The 21607-nt window shown below is 42.9% G+C and overlaps 1 protein-coding gene across 1 annotated transcript; it reads right to left on the reverse strand.

Moving 5' to 3' along the window:
• Positions 1-9315: 9315 nt before the first annotated feature.
• On the reverse strand, positions 9316-19080 carry LAG3 (lymphocyte activating 3). Its single transcript, XM_075258286.1, has 8 exons — positions 19032-19080; positions 17878-18010; positions 16405-16622; positions 12157-12402; positions 11518-11772; positions 10993-11244; positions 9566-9681; positions 9316-9399 (listed from the first exon to the last, which is right to left on the reverse strand). The coding sequence occupies exons 1-8, from the start codon at positions 19078-19080 to the stop codon at positions 9316-9318; spliced, it is 1353 nt and encodes a 450-aa protein (XP_075114387.1).
• Positions 19081-21607: the final 2527 nt, after the last annotated feature.

Raw genomic sequence — 21607 nt, forward strand, 5'->3', positions numbered from 1 at the left:
TACATAGACTAATGTATATAGAGCCTGGTACATAGCCTGGGGGTCTTAGGAGCGTGTGGTTATGGGGTCCAGGGGACCAGGTAGTAGAGAGGAGTATGTCATATGGCACCATAGACCACCATAACAATCACAAGTTTTAAGTTTCCATAGGACAACAGGTAAGCCCACAGTATAAGACCTGACTCTTCTGTCCAATTCTATATATTCTGTGTCCGACAACTTTCCCAAACCCCTATCTAGTTATTTAGCAATATCTTAGCATGGAATTATATGTGAATAGACTGGCCAGACTTCTTTTACAGTTCACTTCCATTTTTAACATGATTGTATTCTTAAAATGTTCAAAAAAAATTCCAAATGTTTTTTAATCAATTGCAAGTGACTCTTCGTGGTGGATCCAATTGACCTTGTTGTGGAAAGACCCCAGGATCGAGCCATGGACTTTCCTATGACCTGGATTGACCCTGCAGTGAAATCAGCAATATATATCTATATACAAATGTGTGCTTGTCTATCTATCTATCTATCTATCTATCTATCTATCTATCTATCTATCTATCTATCTATATGTAACATGTGTAGTTATAATAATAATGTATATGTGTGTGTATATATACATTCGTATAGAACGTACTAAAGAGCGAAATAAAATAAACTGCACAACGAACCAAAATGTATTTCTATTTACCGTATAAAATAATCATAAAATAAATATTCTAGTAGTGAAATCTACAATAATAAACCAGAACAACAATAAAGTGAGAACATAAAAACAACCAAACGACACAGTCATAGCAATAAACTAAAATATTACAACCTACGGCTCATGTTTGTCTAACGGGAAATTAAATTGGATTCCAAAAATGTTATTTATTTTTAATTTTTTTAAATTATTTTTTTTATTTAATGTTTCATTTATTTTGTAATTGTGTTTTTTTTAAAAAAAAAAAAAATCTTTTTGAAATTTACGTTTCTTCTTTATATTTTTATATTCAAATTTTTACATTTTAAATAGAATTTTTTTTCATTGTTCCGTTCTGCTCCTGATCTGTCCCCTGTTCTCCCCCCGCTTGGTTTGAATGGTGCCCCATGTTCAGTTTTTGGCCGCAATAAATCCTTTATAAATTCAGTTCTCAAAATCTAAATAGTAAAAAATCTTATCAAATAATTTGGGATTAGATTTACTCTTGTGCGTACGGTATAAATATATAAAAGAATTTTTGGTTTCTGATCCTTTTTAGTTTTTTTTTATTGTAAAGTTTTTTCAATGATAAAAAATAGAACACAAAGTGACAATGAAGAAGAAAACGGGTATAAATGTAGAATGTGCCTCTTACCTGCAGGATGTGGGGCACAGATGTGTCTGCTCCTGGCGCCGTCTTGTCCTGGGGGTTACGTTCGCGTTTCTCCTCCCATTGTTCACAGGAAGCCGCAGATCTGGGCCATCGAATCACAAGTAACATCAAAAAGCGCATGAAGACGTCGAGCCAAGGAAGGGAAGTGTATACAAGTATCTGTATGAAGACTGACTTCAACCAAGAGATGAGAACGTACAGGCCAAAAAAAGTACAAACATTTAAAAAATTTTCCTTGCCCGAAATGCAGTTAAACCCTCTTGACCCAGGAATTCTGACTATGACTAATATAGGGACCAAAGACCAGACTGAACCAGCGGTGCATACTGGATACCACGGCACCCTCATTTTTATTATACTATTGTCTTTTTAAAAAAGACATTATAATGTGAGTAGTTTGGGCAGTCCAAAAATACAGTTTTTTTGCAGTGAATCACAGGAAACGCTGCAACGTTCTTGCTTTGTGCAATGATGCAGAGTAACCGCACATGGTCACATGGTCATAGGGCCTCAAGTCCAAGGGAGAGTAGCAAGGAAGCAATGGAAGTGAGTGTCAGCACAGGAGTTGATTGTAAAGATAATAATAATAATAATAATACATTTTATTTCTATAGCGCCAACATATTCTGCAGCGCTGTACAATTTGTAGGGTTCAAATACAGACAGAAAGATGCATTACAAAGAAAGTCATTTCACACAATGGGACTGAGGGCCCTGCTCACAAGAGCTTACAATCTATGAGGTTGAGGAGGTGACACAAGAGGTAGCAGGGACGGCATTGCTTATACAGAGGTCAGACCCTTTTGTAATAGAGGTGACTGTCATTACATAAACATAAGACTTTATGAGCTGTCACTAGTGGTGTCCTGTAACATGTGGATGGAGCTTGGACCTATAAAGTTAGCCTGAGATGACATCATATCATGTGGGGTAATGTGGGAGCGGGGACAGAGGAGGGGTAAATTTTGGGGATTCTAATTATAGTATGAAAGGGTTTACATTAGAACTTGTGATCGGCCTGTCTGATAAGATGCGTCTTTAGTTTGCGTTTGAAACTGTAGAAATTGGGAGTTAATCTGATTGTCCGGGGTAGAGCATTCCAGAGAAGTGGTGCAGCTCGGGAGAAGTCTTGTATACGAGCGGGGGAGGTTCTGATAATAGAGGATGTAAGTGTTAGGTCATTGAGTGAGCGGAGAACACGGGTTGGGCGGTAGACAGAGATGAGGGAGGAAATATATGGAGGTGCGGCATTATGGTAATGGTAATTATGGTAAAGATATGGTAATTATGGTAAAGATAAACTAAGATAAGATAATCCCTTAATAGTCCTGGGGAAATTCAGTAATATACAGTAATATATTACAAGAAAGACACATACAAGCAGATAGAGAAGATACCAGGAGTCATAGCAAGTAAAGGAAAAAACTTCAGGATCATTTAGTTCTCTGTGCGGAGTGTCTTCGCTTGGCCTGATGTAGATTATACAACCTGACCGCGGTTGGGGGGAAGGATCTCCAATTGCTCGTTCTCACACTTGGGGTGAAGCAGTCAGTCACTTACAGTGCTGCCCAGTGCTATCACGGTCTCATACATGGAGTGGGAGTTGTTCTCCAGCATGGAGGTCACCATGGACAGTATCCTTCTGTCACCCAACACCTGTCCCCAGGAGGCCCTTCTGATCAGCCTGTCAAGTCTATTCCTATCCCTGGCCGGTATGCTACTCCTCCAGCAGGCCACTCCAAAGAAGATGGCTGATGCTACCACATAGTTGAAAAAGGCCCTAAGAAGTGGCCCCTGGACTCTGAAGGCCCTCAGCCTCCTGAGCAGGTAGAGTCTGCCCTTTCTGTGCAGCGCCTCCAGGTGATTGGCCCAGTCCGGCTTATTATTGGGGAGCGCACCCAGATACTTATAGGGCTTGACTATCTCAATGCCCGTGCCTTGGATCTCCACTGGATTCGGGGCACTTCTCCATTTACCACCATCTCATTGGTCTTCCCAGCATTAATCCTGAGGTGGTTCCTCTGGCACCAGTCCACAGAGTCCTGTTTTAAGCCCTATAGTCCCTGTCGCCTCTATATGGGGGTCTGTATTAATTTAAGTGTTTTGGGGTCTAAATGCGTGCAGGAGTTCTGGTCAGGGTCTGTATTTAGCTTTGTCATCCAGGTTTGATCCAACAGGTGGCGATGCCCTTGGCTTTAGGCATGGTAGATGTACAACTGGTCACCACTTACACCCCTATGCCTCGTGGTCCAAGTAGTAAATAATTATGGCTGCCATCTCAGCCATAGTGTTATTAGGGTGTCAATTTTGTGGGGCAAATTATACTTTGTACATTTAGTATTCTATACTGGGAAGATGGCAAAACATTCAGAATGTGGTGGAATTGGGGAAAAAACTGCGTTTGCTGAACTTACTTACAGGCTTCATTTTTATGGCGTCCACCATGCAGCCAAAATGACGCTACTTGTATTCTGCGATTTTGATTCGGCATCTACTGACACCCCTGTTTTGACCAAGACATCAATAGGGTTAATGCCTGCGATCGCGGAGACACGGCAGCTATGGAGCACAGAACGGGAAAGCCGACAGTGCGCTGAATTCAGTCAGCTTTCTAGCGGTGTATTACACCACATGTACCCCAGGAGGTGACAGGTCCTCTTTAAGCACTTCCTGTATTTTATTGGCCATTTCTGTGAGCTCACAATACATATATATATAGACTAGCCTTTGACCGCGACTTTGTCTGTGGTTTGTTGTCATCGATGATCCACCTATATTCAGTAAATTGCTGCCATCGATGGTATGCCTGCTTTGGCGTTTCGGCAATTCTCACGCTGCCCTGCTGCTGAACTTGTTCCTTACAATATGCCTGTGATTGTTCCGACATCTCAGCAGCTCGCTGGGACGCCATATAACGAGCGTGTTGTTGGTGATGATGATCCTCCTGGGCTCTGCTTGAGGTGAACTCTGTGACTTCTGGCTCCTTCATAGGTCTCATTGTTTTAGAATTTTGCAACAAATTAGATTTTCTTTTCCCGGCATATTTAAAAGTACCAAACTGCCAATATGGGTTAAAGGTGTTTTCCCATCCAATAGGTCAGCACTGCCTGGAGCAGATCAGATAATATGCAGATGCATGTACACAATTGTTTACACAGAGAGATAACAGACCTGACTTTACCAGAACCTGAGATAAGCTGCTGCAAGAGCAGTGTAATATAGTATGTGAACATAAATTCACAACACATAAATTCACATCGTGAAGCCATGTCATTTACCAGGATAAAAAGTAGCCTATGTGTTACTCCAGGTTACAATCTACCTATGTGCCAAATGTCTTCTAAATCCGTTTGGCCGTTTTTGTGTGATTGAGGAACAAACATCCAAACTTTCACACCTCCCAACTTTTGAAGAACCGAAAGAGGGACAAAGTGTGTGGCGCGCATAGCGCGCTGCGGCAAACTTAGCCCCGCCCACTTTTGTGTTCACTCCGCCCACTCATTAATTTTTCATGTGCCCGCACACAGTATAATCATCCTACAGTTACCCGTGAATTATATGTCCCCCTCTATCTCTCCCCCAATTTCATATACACGCTTCATCTGCCCCCAGTTTCATGTCCCCCCTCCATCTCTGCCCCTAGTTTCATGTCCCTCCATCTCTGCCCCCAGATTCATGTCCCATCCATCTCTGCCCCCAGATTCCTGTACCCCCATCTCTGCCCCCAGATTCCTGTACCCCCATCTCTGCCCCCAGATTCATGTCCCCCATCTATACCCCCAGATTCATGTCTCCACATCTCTGCCCCCAGTTTCATGTCCCCTCCATCTCTACCCCCAGATTCATGTCCCCCATCTATACCCCCAGATTCATGTCTCCACATCTCTGCCCCCAGATTCATGTCCCCTCCATCTCTGCCCCCAGATTCATGTCCCCTCCATCTCTGCCCCCAGATTCATGTCCCCTCCATCTCTGCCCCCAGATTCATGTCCCTCCATCTCTGCCCCCAGATTCATGTCCTCTCCATCTCTGCCCCCAGATTCATGTCACCTCCATCTCTGCCCCCATATTCATGTCCCTCCATCTCTACCCCCAGATTCATGTCCCCCCATCTCTGCCCCCAGATTCATGTCACCTCCATCTCTGCCCCCAGATTCATGTCCCTCCATCTCTACCCCCAGATTCATGTCCCCCCTCCATCTCTGCCCCCAGATTCATGTCTCCACATCTCTGCCCCCAGATTCATGTCCCCTCCATCTCTGCCCCCAGTGTCATGCCATCCTCTCCTTCATCTGCACCCAGTTTCACGTTCCAAATTACACTTACCTTCTCCTTATGCTCCCTCGCCGCTCTCTGTGCGCCTCTCTCTCTCTATCGCTGACACAGTTGTAGACGTGATGTGTCATCACATCACGTCTACAAGCCAGTAGCCGGTGGCAGCGGTGAAGCAAGGAGCTGACCTGTGTCAGCTCCTTGCTTCAGCCGCGTATGAGTTCAACTCAGATCTGCGTCCTCTGGACGCAGATCTGAGTTGAAATCAGGACATACCTCCCTCCAACCGGGACCGCGGGACATGTCACCGGAATTGTGAATGTCCCGCGGAAATCGGGACGGTTGGGAGGTATGCATATATATTCTATCATTTTATAATTTGGCACCGCTTGACAATCAGACCCCAGTTTGGGTTTCGATAACAGTCTGTATTTAGGGGGCTGTTCTGAGAACTGTATATTTTAAAAGGGTTTGTATTTATTCCTGGGTCTTGGTAATTTGGGGGTTTCTATAGAGGCTGGGGATAACTGCAGAATTAAGGCCGGGGTCACCCCAGCGCTTGTACTATGTGCGGGGATTCCGTTCCCCTCTCCACATGCAAGTAGCGCTTTTCTCTCCGCAATTTTCGCTCTTTTCTGGCGGAATCCGGATAGAAACCACACGGACCTCATTATAGTCTATGGGGTCCGCAGAAGTGTCTGACAACATCTAGTCCTTGCATCCTACTTAGGACACATGCACACTCGGCTGATCATTCCTAAGGCTTCATCTGTCCTGTGGACTTGTAGGAAGCAAAGTGAAGTGTCATATAGAGAGAGAACGTATAGATATAATGTATAGAATCCGTGGCCATAAATATTTTGCCTGTTCTCTCACTGCCACCTGCTGGAGATGTTTAGTTACTGTGCAGACACTCAGTGATAGTGAATACAGCGGCACCGTGAGCTCAGATCATGGAGTTCATGTGCACATTACGCCAGTCAGGGGCGGCACAAGGTCCAGTAATGCAGCTTCATCCGAACCCTGTAAAAACCCCAAGTACTGACAATGCAAAAGCAAAGTTCCACTGACCGAAGCATTGATGGTTATATCTCTGTATGACTAGGCGGCGATAGGCTAAAAATAAGCATAGGTTCAGGCTTCTGCGCTGGCTCGGCTCTGCTACATACAGATACTTTTTTTTTCCGCACATTAAGTTCTGTACCAAAGTCATATAGAGATTGTCCGGGGGTGGAAAGAACCTGAATAAATCAAGATCTCATAGCGAGAAGAGCTGAGTCCTAAGAAAAACACAGTGTTGTGCGTCCTCAGACACGAGAGGGGAAGGCGAGCTCAAGGATTCCTGGAAGTACAGAGAATATTACAGTCAGCGGTGCGTGGCATGTCAAGAGCGCATCACGCCAAAGCAAGAAACACTGCAGCTAAAAAACCTCAGCGACCGTGCTTATCTGTTCCTGGGAAAGCAGGGTAGAAACTCCGATGGCGTCACGTCTTTGTGAAATTGTAGCATTCAAAATTTTATTCTTGGGTCGTGGGGTTTACTAGGTCTGCTAGGTCTCGTGTTCAGGCCACCCTGCAGTATGTAGTCTTACAGACCAGGTATGCTCTGCAAGGAATTCTGGGAAAGGAATATGCAAATAAGTTCTACTAGGAAAGAAAGGGAAACCTTGCTCTAGCGCCATCTTCTGGAGGGTAGGTCCTTATAGATCAATGCCTAGAGACATCGGGGGAATTCATCAATCCTTCGTCGCCAGTTTTGTAGATTGGTCTTCTCTTAGACTCTGTCGCTCCGTGAACATCATAAACAGTCATGTGATCTTTCAAACTTTTTCCCAATATCCGCTGTAGGGTATTTAAATATGGCGGCCGCTCAGTAGACCACAGTTAGTGCCCGCATTAGCCGCCCCTTTGACTGAGGCACCATTTTCTGGTGGATCGGCAGCCCCTAGAACGAGATTTGGGATTGGTGATCCATTGACATGACGGCCAGGAGCCATGGCGGAAAGAAGGGATTAAATAGAAATCGCTCATTCCCCCCCGTCACCTAACCATAAAAATTTGGATAAAAAGCGAATCAAACAGCAGACATTCCCAAAATGGTGTAAATAAGAAATACAACCGGCCTGCAAAAAAGATGCCCAATGCATCCCTGCACATGGAAATATAAAAAGTGACCCACAGAATACAGGCGACATGTCCATCAGCAGTTTTTCTCTAATTCCACCCCATTCTTACATAGAACTTTAAATGGTCTTGCCTTCAAGTACAATTTGTCCCACAAAAATTAGGGCCCCCTATGGCTCTGAACGGAAAAATAAAAAGTTATGGCTTTTGCAGCGGGAGGGGCTTAAAATGGGCAGTATATTGGAGACTGACGTAGTTTATGGAGTCAATCGCAGTGTGTATAACTCCAGGGATGTGAAATTTTTTAGATGCAATTCTTGTGTATTGGGTATTTCAAGGGGTGGTATACGTCTGAGCACCAGTCCTATACTCTTCAGACCCAAAGTAATAAGTGTCGGTCCAGGGAAGGTGCGGATAATTAATAATAAGCAGCCATACTCCTTGTTCCTCGCCTCTCTACTACTATTACTATTACTACCACCACCATCCACACTGAAGGCTTCTCATCGGCGATATACTAGCCACCCTTCCAGTACCGGAGGTCTAATGGAGCCAATCACTGTACCCATCTTTCCTGCCTTCCTCCAGTGATTGCTTCAGGGTCGCTTTTTTGGGAAACCTATCAGTAAGTGTTTACTTTCCCCTTAGCGCCACCATAGGGGAAATGAAGTATTACACAGTGTGCATTCATATTAGTGGCTTGTCTGTGTAATACCGGACATTACAGGTCCTCCAAAGAGAGAGACGCTCTTTAACCCTCTACACTCTGTACAAAAGGAACACAAGACACTCATCTAATAAAGGTTTTTTTTAGGCTAAATCTATTGATCACCCATCCTAAAGAAAGGTCACCAATATCCAGTCTGTGGGAGGTCGGCACCCGGTATCCTCATCAATGAGATGTTCTGAGCAGCTGATCCACAGAGAATGGGGCAGGAATCAGACAGCGCTGTTCTCTGTGTAGTGGTGGAACTGAGTCATTGCAGCTTAGATTCTATTCAGATGAATGAGGGCTGAGACTAGTCAACCCCTTCATAGGCTCAAATATGTCTACTATATCTGATGTGTTATACTTGGTTAGGCCCTACCCACATGTAGCAGTTAATGTCAATGACCAGGAGTTTTCACAGTAACCAAGTGTTCCTAAAGGGAATTTTCACTTAAAATATGATATTTGTCCGTCTATGAGCATCAGTCGTTCAGACGTTCGAGCATTGACTTTTGAAGATATTGGGATTTTTTCTTTTTGCAGTGCAGCCATATTGGTTGTCCCCATTCCGTTAGCTCTGGGGTTAAGTCCGTCACCTTGTCATTGATATTTTATAAAATTTTAGTTGAATTTTATTTTAAACTTCATCCAAGGTACAAAACACCAAATAATAAAAAATAAATTACAAAAATAAATGCAAAATATTTTATGTACAAAATACTGCAAGAATATAATATCAGTCTCCCATTGTGTGCGGGCGGATAACTGTATAATAATACAAGCAGATGCCGGGAGGTGCGATGAGGCCGAGGGGTCCGGGGATGGGTGAGGTCAGGAGTTCTGGTAAGGTTGGCCTCATTCAGAGGTGGACATCTTCTTTGGTTCAGAGACTGGAGGCAATTCCTTAGATATCAGAGCTGTCAGGTGAGACAGTCGCCTCTGAAATACACAAGACAATTGGGTTAGCGGAGAGACCTGCCAACGAGTGTGTAATACCTCTGTAGCGCCACCACAAGGGAAATAAAATATTACAGTTTCTATGGACATGTTGGGTCCTCCAGAACAAGAGACGTTCTCAGTAACTTTTTTTTCTCCCAAAACTCACCTTGTGGTTTCGGTAAGAGATGAAGGCAATGGCTGCCAAGCACAAAACCAAGATGAGCATCAGAAGGAGGACGACGTGCCAAGAGTTGAATGAACCAATATCTGCAGTTTGGGCAGCTGGGAATCAGAAAATTCAACGAGAGTCAGAACATAAAGTCAGTGACATGGTGCAACGGAGAGGGACAAGAAAAAGTTGTCGAGAGAAGAAAGTGGATGACATAACAAAATAAGAAGATGAAGAAGTGTCTTTGAGAATAAGATAGTAACAAGTAACAAGAAGCTTGTGAGAGAAGAAGAGGAAATACATGCAATAAGAAAAATTTGGTTGGAGATCAATGTGAAATACATGCAATAATAAGAAGTTGGTGCAAGAAGAATGTAGAGGAGATACAGTATAACAAGATGGCGGAGGACAAACAAAAAAGAAAAAGTTGGTACGAGAAGAAAGTCGAGAGAATACAATAAGTAGAAGTTGTCAAGAGAACAAGTTGAAGGACGTAAACAAATAAGAAGCTGGTGAGAGAAGGTGGAATATATGCAATAATAGAAATTTGGTTGGAGATGAAGGTGGAACACATGCAATTGTAAGAAGTTGGAGGAGATACGGTAATAAAAAGCTGCTGGAGGACTAGCAAAAATAAGAATTTGGTATAAGAAGAAGGTCGAAAGAATACAATAAGAGGTTGGTAAGAAGAAGGTGAAGGATGTACAAAAGGAAGAAGGTAGAGGAGATACAATGATAAGAAGATGGTGAGATAGAACGTAAAGAAGATACAATACAATAATAAGAACGTGGTTGGAGAAGAAGCTGGAGGAGATTACACAAATGTAGATTTGAGCAAATAATGATACTACACATCTATAAGTGAAGAAATAAATGGGAGGGAAAGTCAAACTACAACTACAACTGCATTTCCCTCCACTATTTTGCAGTAAATGGATGGAATTTAATTGGATCCCAATATGAGGACATTGACTTGCCACTTGTTTCTTCTCGCCTATGTCTAGTTTGAACAAGAGATTGTGTGACTTTGTCATCATTCTACTGGAGTTTGTAATAACCACAATTTTTTCCTGTTCCCACAGTAAGCCTAGCTACAGCTTGACGGAGCCGCTATGGGGGCGGCGTGTGCCCTCATATGCAAATTTGTTCTTGGGGCTGTGGGAGAGACATTTTTCCTCACCAGGCTGTTGCCATTAATGGCGAAGGTCCAGGTTTGGGGCCGATTCTTAGATGGCTTCATTATCATGGTCTGGCATGGCTTGGTGGAGGAACCTTAGACATTGACATACATTGACTATCTGAACAGGAACAACTAGAACTAGACTTGGTCTTGGTCATTTTTAATTTTTTATTATTAAACTATTTGAGAGGACATTGCTTATTGTATTTCCATAATAGTTTAGGTAAATGGTCATCAGGTTTACCATGCACGTAGACCCAGTGTTGCACTTCTCCTAGGGTTCCATTCATGCCGTAAACCGAGCAGGTCCAGGCCCCGGAGTCCTGTGTTTGGACATCTGACAGGTCCACTACTGCTCCTTTAATGACTTTCCTCAGTCCTTCTGCAAGAGGTGGGCTGGTCCATTGAAACCTCTCCTTCCCCGATGAACCATTGATGTTACACAGCAACTGCAGGTGGGAACCTTCTCTGGCGAAGACAGGACTAGAGGGCGACACTGAGGACACAAAAGACAAGACTTGTGTACACAAGCACGTAGAATTGAAAACCTTATCTAGGTTCCTACATGTAGTCATGTAAAAAAATTTTGTTAACTACAATTTCTAACTCGGTTGACAAAACTTTGCAGTGAGATGGTCCTCACCAGACCAGTATGTCCTACCAGGTGCCAGGTAGATAGACAAAACCAAAATATGGGTTACTGAGACGAAAAACTCAAAAACATATATCATGGAGATGAACCATTGTGCAGTATGAGTCCACCACTGACCTTGGATCACCCTCAGATCGATTCGTCGGGTCAGTCTTTGGCTTTTGTAGGTGGTTTGACATTGGTAAATTCCAGCATCTTCCAGTCCGACGTGATGGAGGACAAGTATTTGTTTGTTGTCATGAATAATTTTTTTATCTTTGCTCCAATGAAAAGTCAGTCGTCGTTCCACAGGCAAGTGCGTAAAGTTACAGGGGAGCTCAACAGCAGAGCCGATGGCGGTGTAGACAGGGAATGGATCCGGGCCAGCAATACCTGGTGGAAGAAGATGCCATGGTATAATCACTAGTGGACAATGGACAGTAATCTGGACCTAACTCTCCACATACTACAAAAGTGGAAAGGACACCACTTAGGGTTGTCTTCTGCTGGACCTTGGTGACTATTATTATGCCAGAGCCTTGGCCCACCTCTGGTATTGTGTTGGGTCAGCTTGACCGTCATAACAGAATCATCATGTGAGGTCAAAACCCTACACATGTCCACTTGATAGGCCATTTATGGTGGAAAATCTCTTCAAAGAAGGACTCAGCAGGGAAACTCGAAATACCTGGGAAATTTTTATGCCGTAATGACTCGCATGGACTTGTGTGTGTAATTCCACATGAAGTGTGTGTGAAATCTTCAACTATGACTCACCAACCACCGAAAGGGTCAGACTCGATCTTGTTCCGTCCACTTCACAGCTCCATTTGCCATGGTCATCTTGGGTTAGACTATGGAGATACAGATTGCTGCCGTTCACCGATATTCGGCTGGATGGCCGGACAAGGTTATCCCGATGTAACCAACGAAAAGATGGGGAAGAACGAGCTGGGTCGACGAAGCTACACGTCAGGATGACCGAGCTGTTCTCGGGAAGAGGACCATGTGGAAGGTGCGTCACTAAAGAACAAGAGAGTATGAAGTCATTGAGGAGATAGAAAATGATAAATGTCTTATGGTTGTAATTTAAGTTTGGCGAACTAGATGATAACATTTTTTCGAGGGCGGCCATATTGGAGACCCACACGTCCTTCTGGTATATATAGACAGTACATCAGGGTGTGTGCATGCTTTATGGAAGCTGGATTGAATGGGACCCAATTGGGGGGTGGCAATAGAGTAATACATGCTCCAGGAAGTGATGGAGTACAGCGCCTCTCGTAGACCAGGAGCTGTATACAAATCCTTATCTGTATATAGTTTAGACCAGGGGTAGGGAACCTTCGGCCCTCCAGCTGCTGCGAAACTACAACTCCCATCATGCTCCATTCACTTCCATGGGAGTTCCAAGAACAGCAGAGCAAGTGTACATGCTGGGAGTTGTAGTTTTGCAACTGCTGGAGAGCCGGACGTTCCCTACCCCTGGTTTAGAGTATTACTGTCCTGCTTTATCTAGACCTTTAGTAGTATCCCGCCTGTCTTCTAATGATAATGAGATGACTCTGCTCAGCCGCCCTTGTCTGTACGGTGAAGCTGCCTTTTACTTCATAAAATGATTAATTTTTATTTTTTTTTGCCCTGACCTTGGCTATATTTAGCCCTGCCGATACGACCACCTACCTACAAGACGCCTTTTTTCCGCTACCGAAATAATTCCTTTGCCCTTTTTCTCTTTGTTTCTTTTCTTCCACCTTCAGTCTTATTACAAATGGTTTATATTTAATGCTATTACCTAAAGGAAAGTGTGATACCGGCCCTATCGGGGACCCTTGCACTTGTCTTTCGATGTGTCACCAGTTTCCTGAATCCCCTCGGCGTGCGTCAGCGGAGCCCCTAGCGCACAAAAGATAATAACAGGATGTGGGGGGAGGGGGGCTCCGCTCTTAAACATCTGCAGAAGAGATTGTTTGATCTACTTTGTACCACATTGTTGCAGAATATCCCATAGTAATACACAATGCAGACACGACACATTGTCCCCGGGAGGATGCTTCACTCTTTCCACCGTTCCCCGTATTCCCCCCACTATTTTCAGTCTTCAGTTTGCCCATATCATCTCTCTGATCCGTCCCACGGTGATGCTCTGCTGCCTACAGACCGCGGCAAACCCAGATTATAGATTGGAATTATGTAGCTGTTCGCATACATCGAGAGATTACAATAGAGGTTTACACAAAAAAATCCAGCGCCCACTTCTATCGCTGGCAATCTCGGCCGTACAATTGTGAATATGTCTTCAGTAGTCAAGTCATTGTGGGAAACGTTCCCTAACTTGGCTATTATTTGTCTAATTGGGCTAAGAAAAGCCACAAATGTGGTCGTCAAATGGTACATTCACATTTTACATTCTTTCTGTAGTAGGAAACAATCAGTAAGTAGGTTAGCTGCTGTTGTCAGATCTTATTGTTTTACACTTATTCTGTGGGCAGCTCAAATCGGTAACGCAAGGGTATCCGAATAAAATGAATTTTCATATGGTTTTATTACAGATATGTGTGATATCTATGTGTCTGTTCTTTGGATCTGTCAAGTGCAGCATGCTGACTGTTTCCAGATAGATAGATAGGAGAGAGATAGATAGATAGATAGATAGATAGATAGATAGGAGATAGATAGATAGATAGATAGATAGATGATAGATAGATAGATAGATAGATAGATAGATAGATAGATAGATAGATAGATAGGAGATAGATCGATAGATAGATAGATGATAGATAGATAGGAGATAGATAGATAGATAGATAGATAGATAGATAGATAGGAGATAGATAGATAGATAGGAGATAGATAGATAGATAGATAGATAGATAGATAGATAGAGAGATAGATAGATAGATAGATAGATAGATAGGAGATAGATAGATAGATAGATAGATAGGAGATAGATAGATAGATGATAGATAGATAGATAGATAGATAGATAGATAGATAGATAGGAGATAGATGATAGATAGATAGATAGATAGATAGATAGATAGATAGATAGATAGATGGATAGATAGATGGATAGGAGATAGATAGATAGATGATGGATAGGAGATAGATAGATAGATAGATAGATAGATAGATAGAGAGAGAGATAGATAGATAGATAGATAGATAGATAGATAGATAGGAGATAGATAGATAGATAGATAGATAGATAGATAGATAGATAGATAGGAGATAGATAGATAGATAGATAGATAGATAGATAGGAGATAGATAGATAGATGATAGATAGATAGATAGATAGATAGATAGATAGATAGATAGATAGGAGATAGATCGATAGATAGATAGATGATAGATAGATAGGAGATAGATAGATAGATAGATAGATAGATAGATAGGAGATAGATAGATAGATAGGAGATAGATAGATAGATAGATAGATAGATAGATAGATAGATAGAGAGATAGATAGATAGATAGATAGATAGATAGATAGATAGGAGATAGATCGATAGATGATAGATAGATAGATAGATAGATAGATAGATAGATAGGAGATAGATCGATAGATAGATAGATGATAGATAGATAGGAGATAGATAGATAGATAGATAGATAGATAGATAGATAGATAGGAGATAGATAGATAGATAGATAGATAGGAGATAGATAGATAGATAGATAGATAGATAGATAGGAGATAGATAGATAGATAGATAGATAGATAGATAGATAGATAGATAGGAGATAGATAGATAGATGATAGATAGATAGATAGATAGATAGATAGATAGATAGATAGATAGGAGATAGATGATAGATAGATAGATAGATAGATAGATAGATAGATAGATAGATAGATGGATAGATAGATGGATAGGAGATAGATAGATAGATGATGGATAGGAGATAGATAGATAGATAGATAGATAGATAGATAGATAGATAGATAGATAGGAGATAGATAGATTGGAGATAGATAGATAGATAGATAGATAGGAGATAGATAGATAGATGATAGAGAGAGAGAGAGAGAGAGAGAGAGATAGAGAGATATATAGGAGATAGATAGATAGATAGATAGATAGATAGGAGATAGATAGATAGATAGATAGATAATAGATAGATAGATAGATAGATAGATAGATAAATAGATAGGAGATAGATAGATAGATAGATAGATAGATAGATAGATAGATATTCTTATTCATGTAATACCTACTTCTTATAGACTATAGTTACATGTATAATGTGTATTAGGCAAGTGTCAGATTAGGGGACCCAATGGTGCCTGCGGCGCCCCCTTCAGTAGTGACAGGCACACGGTAGCGTACTCTGCCCTCGCCCATATACAACTTCTCCACCACTCGCTCCCACTTCACAAAAATGTCATAATATAAATGAGGCGTCTTATCAGATGGAAGGCGCCGGAGCCGCGCTTTACCTTCCCGGCAAACATTTCATTAGCGCTGAACTTTCCTTATCGGGAATTATTCGAGTGGGAATGAAAAAAAAAAATAGAATAGCGACTTTTAATGTTTTATCAAATTCTGCAAAAATACCTCAAAATGAAGACGGAAGGTAAAGCGAGCCAATGTATGAAAGGTGCTTGATAACATTATCGTAGACACAATACGGAGATGGACGTCTCGAGAGCGTAGAATTAACCCTTACCTAACCCTCAGGCTCCAAAATACCTCAAAATGGAGAAGAAACGTAAAAACCAGACAAGGCTTCAAAGGTTTTGTGATGATGACACAATCCAGAGACCGACGTCTCCAACATGTAGCATTAACCCTTACACTATCTCCACATCTCTGACGTTTGTTCCACTCGTCACGTTTGTTGCAAAGGATCCCGACGGACCACATTTTCTACATTGTCCATTATTTTTGTCACCAGCTTTGCCGATGTCGGGCTCGCATTACTTTTTTGGTTAGGATTTATGCCATAATTTGCACCAGAGGCTTCAGAGATGTGAACATAGCCTTACCTAAGCTTCAATATCAAAAATGTAGCCCGTACCTTGTAGGGTTCTCAGCGTTACGGCACACTCGCGTTTCCTTTTCCCATACTTGGCCACCGCATAGTAACTTCCGGCATCTTGTTCTTTTAAATTTTTCAAGTGCAATGAAAATACTCCGTGATCGACCAAAATCGATTGGACCGAAGCTCGAGACTTGACCTGGAGAGAGGTGTAACTGATGCCGCTAGAAGGCAACATGTGCACTGTCCTTGTGAACCTGCAATAAGGAAAAGCGTGATAGTCGCGGTTAGGCCGGCCATATACACTGACCAACAACTATTCCATCCAATCTCCTATACACATGCAGGCTCGGCTTGGTCTGGGATGGGAACAGAAGGATTGCCCACTGATGGAGACCCCTGAGCCCTCCATGTATAGAGGTGGGAGGTTCCGAGCGCACGACCATACGACCATAATCAGACCGTGCAGGGCAGTGGAGTGGAGAAGGAATGGAGTAGTGGTCAGCTGCTGGGACCCTTAACGTCCACGGAGGAAGAAGAATTGACCCCTCCAGACACCTCTGGCATTGGTTTATCTCCCATCGGAACAAAAGATCAAATACAGTTTGTCAGAATCTTCTTTCAGTTGGAGGATCTTCCTACACATTAGATAATGGGCCGATCTAACCAATATTGGTGGGTCTGGCAGAAATTCATTTAATCTATATGGCTTTTTCAGAATAATTGGCTAAAGGAACAGTAGAGAGGGCCGTACACAGATAAACTTTAGGCAAACGCACTCATCTTGATGGGACCAGCCAACTCATTTAGGTGTATGGAGGTCTTCACCGATAGTAGATGTTGGGGGTTGGATTGGGCATCTTGGATTTGGATTAGGACATGAGCCGTGCCTAGAAGGGCCAGGCTGTGAAATGAAGTGTCCTCTTCTCGGAAGAAGATTCGTCCAATAAAATTTGTTACCGCTGATTATGGTTACCAGGTTTGGGGCCCTGCACCATGAGGACATGCTGCCGATTTTGTAGTCCCCATCCAGTCATATGTTAGATTAATGTTGGTGGTGGTTCCTATCAATGACCATCTAAAGAGTATGGTGGCAAAGAACAACTAGGCATGTAGGATTTCAATATGACCAATCTTTTGGAGCCAGATCTGATATGTGGGACTGTCTTAAGGATGGAAGACAAGAAGATTAGACAGAGAGGACAATTAGAACATTAGGATGGGGACTATAGGGCTGAAGTAGAGATAAGACTTGTTAAGCTTTAGGTAGCCATGAGCCAAACACTTGTTGCTATTGGGGTGAAATTGGGATATCCTCATTCACATCAGATCGCCAACGGGTCTCGTCGAAATTGTCAGGTTCAGCCAAAATTAAAGTGTATGAAAGCATTGGGATACAATAGTAGAGTACTATGATGGAGATGATCGCAGAAATCTAAAGACGCTACTAAGATGAAACATAGGGCAGAACATTCTAGATAAAAACCATTTATCCATTTCTCAGTTCTTTACCCGTCTATTCTCCTCCAGTGCACCCAGCTTCGTGGGTATGTAGTTTTACGTTCCGCTTCCACGAAATCCTTTCTCATGGTACATGGTAGAATCACATGTCCGCCCACGACACCCGTAACATACACTGCAGAAACTATAGGGAGAAAGACATGGGCAAGTGAGACATGTAGGGCAAATACACGGACTATTGGACTATTTAGGACTGTATGTCCATCAAGGAGAAATAGACAACACTGTACGATGGAGATCAAAATGGGTATGGGGTGGTAGAAGACCGTCCTATGGACACCATTATTTACAACTAGTAATCCAGAAGAGGTGCTATGTGGACTGACGTTTGGTAGATCATGGTTGGCCGGTGTCTGGTCAAGATCTTAAGTAACTGCTATATTAGAGAAAGATTGTTCACTGGATCACAGAAATTAGGAAGACGTCTTAGATATGCTATTTATATGATCACCAAAAGTCACATTCAACTTGAAGTAAATATAGTAATAACAATGGCCACCAGAGTCCAACCATGAAGATAGCATGGTGGCGGATACACAGTATACTGCACACTATCAGAAGTGGACACACTGGACACTAACAATGGTGGACACACAGTATACTACACACTATCAGCAGTGGACATACAATATACTGCACACTATCATCGATGGACATACAATATACTGCACACCTTTGGTGGTGGACACACAATATATTGCACACTATCATCGATGGACAGACAATATGTTGCACACCTTTGGCGGTGGACACACAATATACTGCACACTATAGCAGTGGACATACAATATACTGCACACTATCATCATCAGTGGGCATACAATATACCGCACACTATCAGCAGTGGACATACAATATACTGCACACTATCATCAGTGGGCATACAATATACCGCACACTATCAGCAGTGGACACACAATATACTGCACACTATAGCAGTGGACACACAATATACTGCACACTATAGCAGTGGACACACAATATACTGCACACTGTCAGCAGTGGCCAAACAATATACTGCACACTATAGCAGTGGACGCACAATATACTGCACACTATGGCAGTGGACACACAATATACTGCACACTATAGCAGTGGACATACAGTATTTTGCACACCTTTGGCGGTAGACACCCCCTTGTTACCTGGGATGATGGCGCAGAGCAGTAAGAGGCAGACAGGTCTGACATACATTGTGTCGGTGTCAGGTGCTGTCTCTGTCCCCCTTATATAAGTATGTCACACGTCACAGACAGAATGTGCTGACTTTCTTCCCGCCTGTCAGTAGAGGCAGCTGAGAAGTGACATCTCTGAGAGACAATGCAGACACTGGAAAATATCGCTCTAGTTCTCTCGCTCGCTGCCGGCCGTCTCTGACTGTCTCTGTCACTGGAAAATGTGAGACTGCTGTTTACTAGAGAGAGCGCAGAGCCGAATATGAGAAACTAGTCACTGAGAGGAGGAAGGAGCCTGTGACTGCTAACATGGGACCACAAGTCCCAGCATCGCTCCGGGGTAGTCGCGTAACCATATCCAGAATTAGTATAACAGGTTTCCTGTCCTGAATGGATGACTTTGGGGTGAGAAGGGTTGAGGATCGTAAACTAAATGTGAGCACTCAATGCCAGTCTGCAGCATGGAAAGCCAACAGGATATTGTTCTGTATTAGGAAGGAGATGCTGGATTGGGGGGAAATCTGGTGACCTGGATCTGGAAATTCATGAAATAATGGGGGGCAACCCCAAGGGGACATGAAACTGAGGGAGGGGACAGGTTAACGTGTGATGCATGTAGGGGCATTATACTGGATGGGGCCACTAGGGAGGCATTATACTGTGTGACAGCCATGAAGGGACATTATACTATGTGGGGGCCATTGACAGGGCATTATAATTTGTGCGGGTCAGTTATTTCTAAGTGGTGGTGATGGGCAGGGGCCACTTACGAAACATTTGCACTGGGCCCACCAATGTGTTACAATGGCCTCGCTCATGCTTATTGGCTATCAGACCATCCCCTGTACTGGTGGTCTTCCTGGGCCGTTCTGTTCACCATATGTGTGCGCCCTCACATAACCACTAGGATTGAGCGATTGTGAGATTTCAGGATCCTTTTTAAAATCCGATTTTCGATCATTTTCCAGCCAATCCCGATCGTGAAATTTGCTCGATTGCTGATCGTGATCCGATCTTCCCCGATCCCTCAACCCTAGTCAATGCTTCCCTATGGGAAAAATCTTATTTAGGGTCGAGCTGATCTTGAGATTTCAGGATCGTTTTTTAAAATCTGATTTTCGGTCATTTTCCAGTCGATCGCAAAATTTGCTCGATCACCGATCGGGATCTGATCTTTCCTGATCAACCCTAATCACCACTGCCCCCAGCACCTCCGAACAGTTAGGACAGTAGGTAGTTCATTAAAACACCCATCCTGCTTCTTTAGCCCAATGTGTTGCCATCTCAATTGTATCAAAGATACGTCTAGGAGTTGCCGATATCTCACCAAGAGTTACACTACCCAAAAGTAGCCTCTGAGAACCTTTTAACAAGGAAACAGAGAACGTACTTTTGCGCCCTCTTGTGGCAAGACCCAATATCTGACCAGGCCAATTCTGCAATCATTTACACAACTATAGGATGAGGTTTAGGACAATCTAACGCTATGTGGACATGGATTCTTGTCTTCATTCAGAGGCCGAAATCCAAAGGATATCCCCAGTAGTGTAAGCAGGACTAGTCAGTGACTGATCTCAGCACACGAATTGTCTTAAATGCTGAGACTTGTAGTCCATCACGCATTGAAAAAAACGTACAGATCAGTCACTTTACCAAATGGAAAATCAAAAAAAGTACAAAAACATATTTGGGCCAAGCAGACCTTATGGCCTGTGCCGTGCGGTGACTGCGGCTTCCTGCAGAATAATAACACGGTATTGTTTTATATTGAAGGTGTGTACTGTGAGTGCAGCTCCGGAGGCGTCGGTGTACACACTGAATGTTCCACCTGGGCACAACCACAGATAAAACCGCAGCTTTGTCTTCAAAACATCAAACTTCAAAAAAAAAATCAACCAGATGAGAGGAGGAGACGAAACCCAGGGAAGGCTCGCTGTAATGCACAGGCAACACGGGAACATTAGGACACGCCCTTTAACCTACTAAACCACGCCCAGTCTGGGCAAAGCCACGCCCATTTATTGTAGGATCATTAAACCTGTGCTGTAGATATGTCACATAAAGTAGCCATCGTGGGGGTAGGGGGTTACTTTTGAATGGTCACCACGTAATATGGCACAAAAACATATAGCGGCACAAATACCACCTGTAGGGACTGTGCATAGGGTCCATAAATGTGGACCCATAGGGGAGTGCACCCTGTGCCGTCACACCATGCACAGATGACCTGGCACCATAAATTGTACTGCACTATTATTTAGACACTACAGTGCCTACAAGTAGTATTCAACCCCCTGCCGATTTAGCAGGTTTGATAAGATGCAAATAAGTTAGAGCCTTCAAACTTCAAACAAGAGCAGGATTTAGTAACAGATGCATAAATCTTACAAACCAAAAAGTTATGTTGCTCAGTTAAATTGTAATAAATGTTAAACATAAAAGTGTGGGTCAATTATTATTCAACCCCTAGGTTTAATATTTTGTGGAATAACCCTTGTTTGCAATTCCAGCTAATAATCGTCTTTTATAAGACCTGATCAGGCCGG

This window comes from Leptodactylus fuscus, chromosome 10 (genome assembly GCF_031893055.1).
Source record: "Leptodactylus fuscus isolate aLepFus1 chromosome 10, aLepFus1.hap2, whole genome shotgun sequence".
Classification (NCBI taxonomy): domain Eukaryota; kingdom Metazoa; phylum Chordata; class Amphibia; order Anura; family Leptodactylidae; genus Leptodactylus; species Leptodactylus fuscus.

Bases quoted from the DNA above. Each gene is read 5' to 3' on its own strand.
- LAG3 (XM_075258286.1), bottom strand. From the start codon at position 19,080: ATGTATGTCAGACCTGTCTGCCTCTTACTGCTCTGCGCCATCATCCCA. The intron at 12,403-16,404 runs GTACGGGCTACA...CTTGTTCTTTAG, and splicing joins AACGCTGAGAACCCTACAAG to TGACGCACCTTCCACATGGT. The intron at 9,682-10,992 runs GTAAACCTGATG...TCTGATTCCCAG, and splicing joins ACACTGGGTCTACGTGCATG to CTGCCCAAACTGCAGATATT.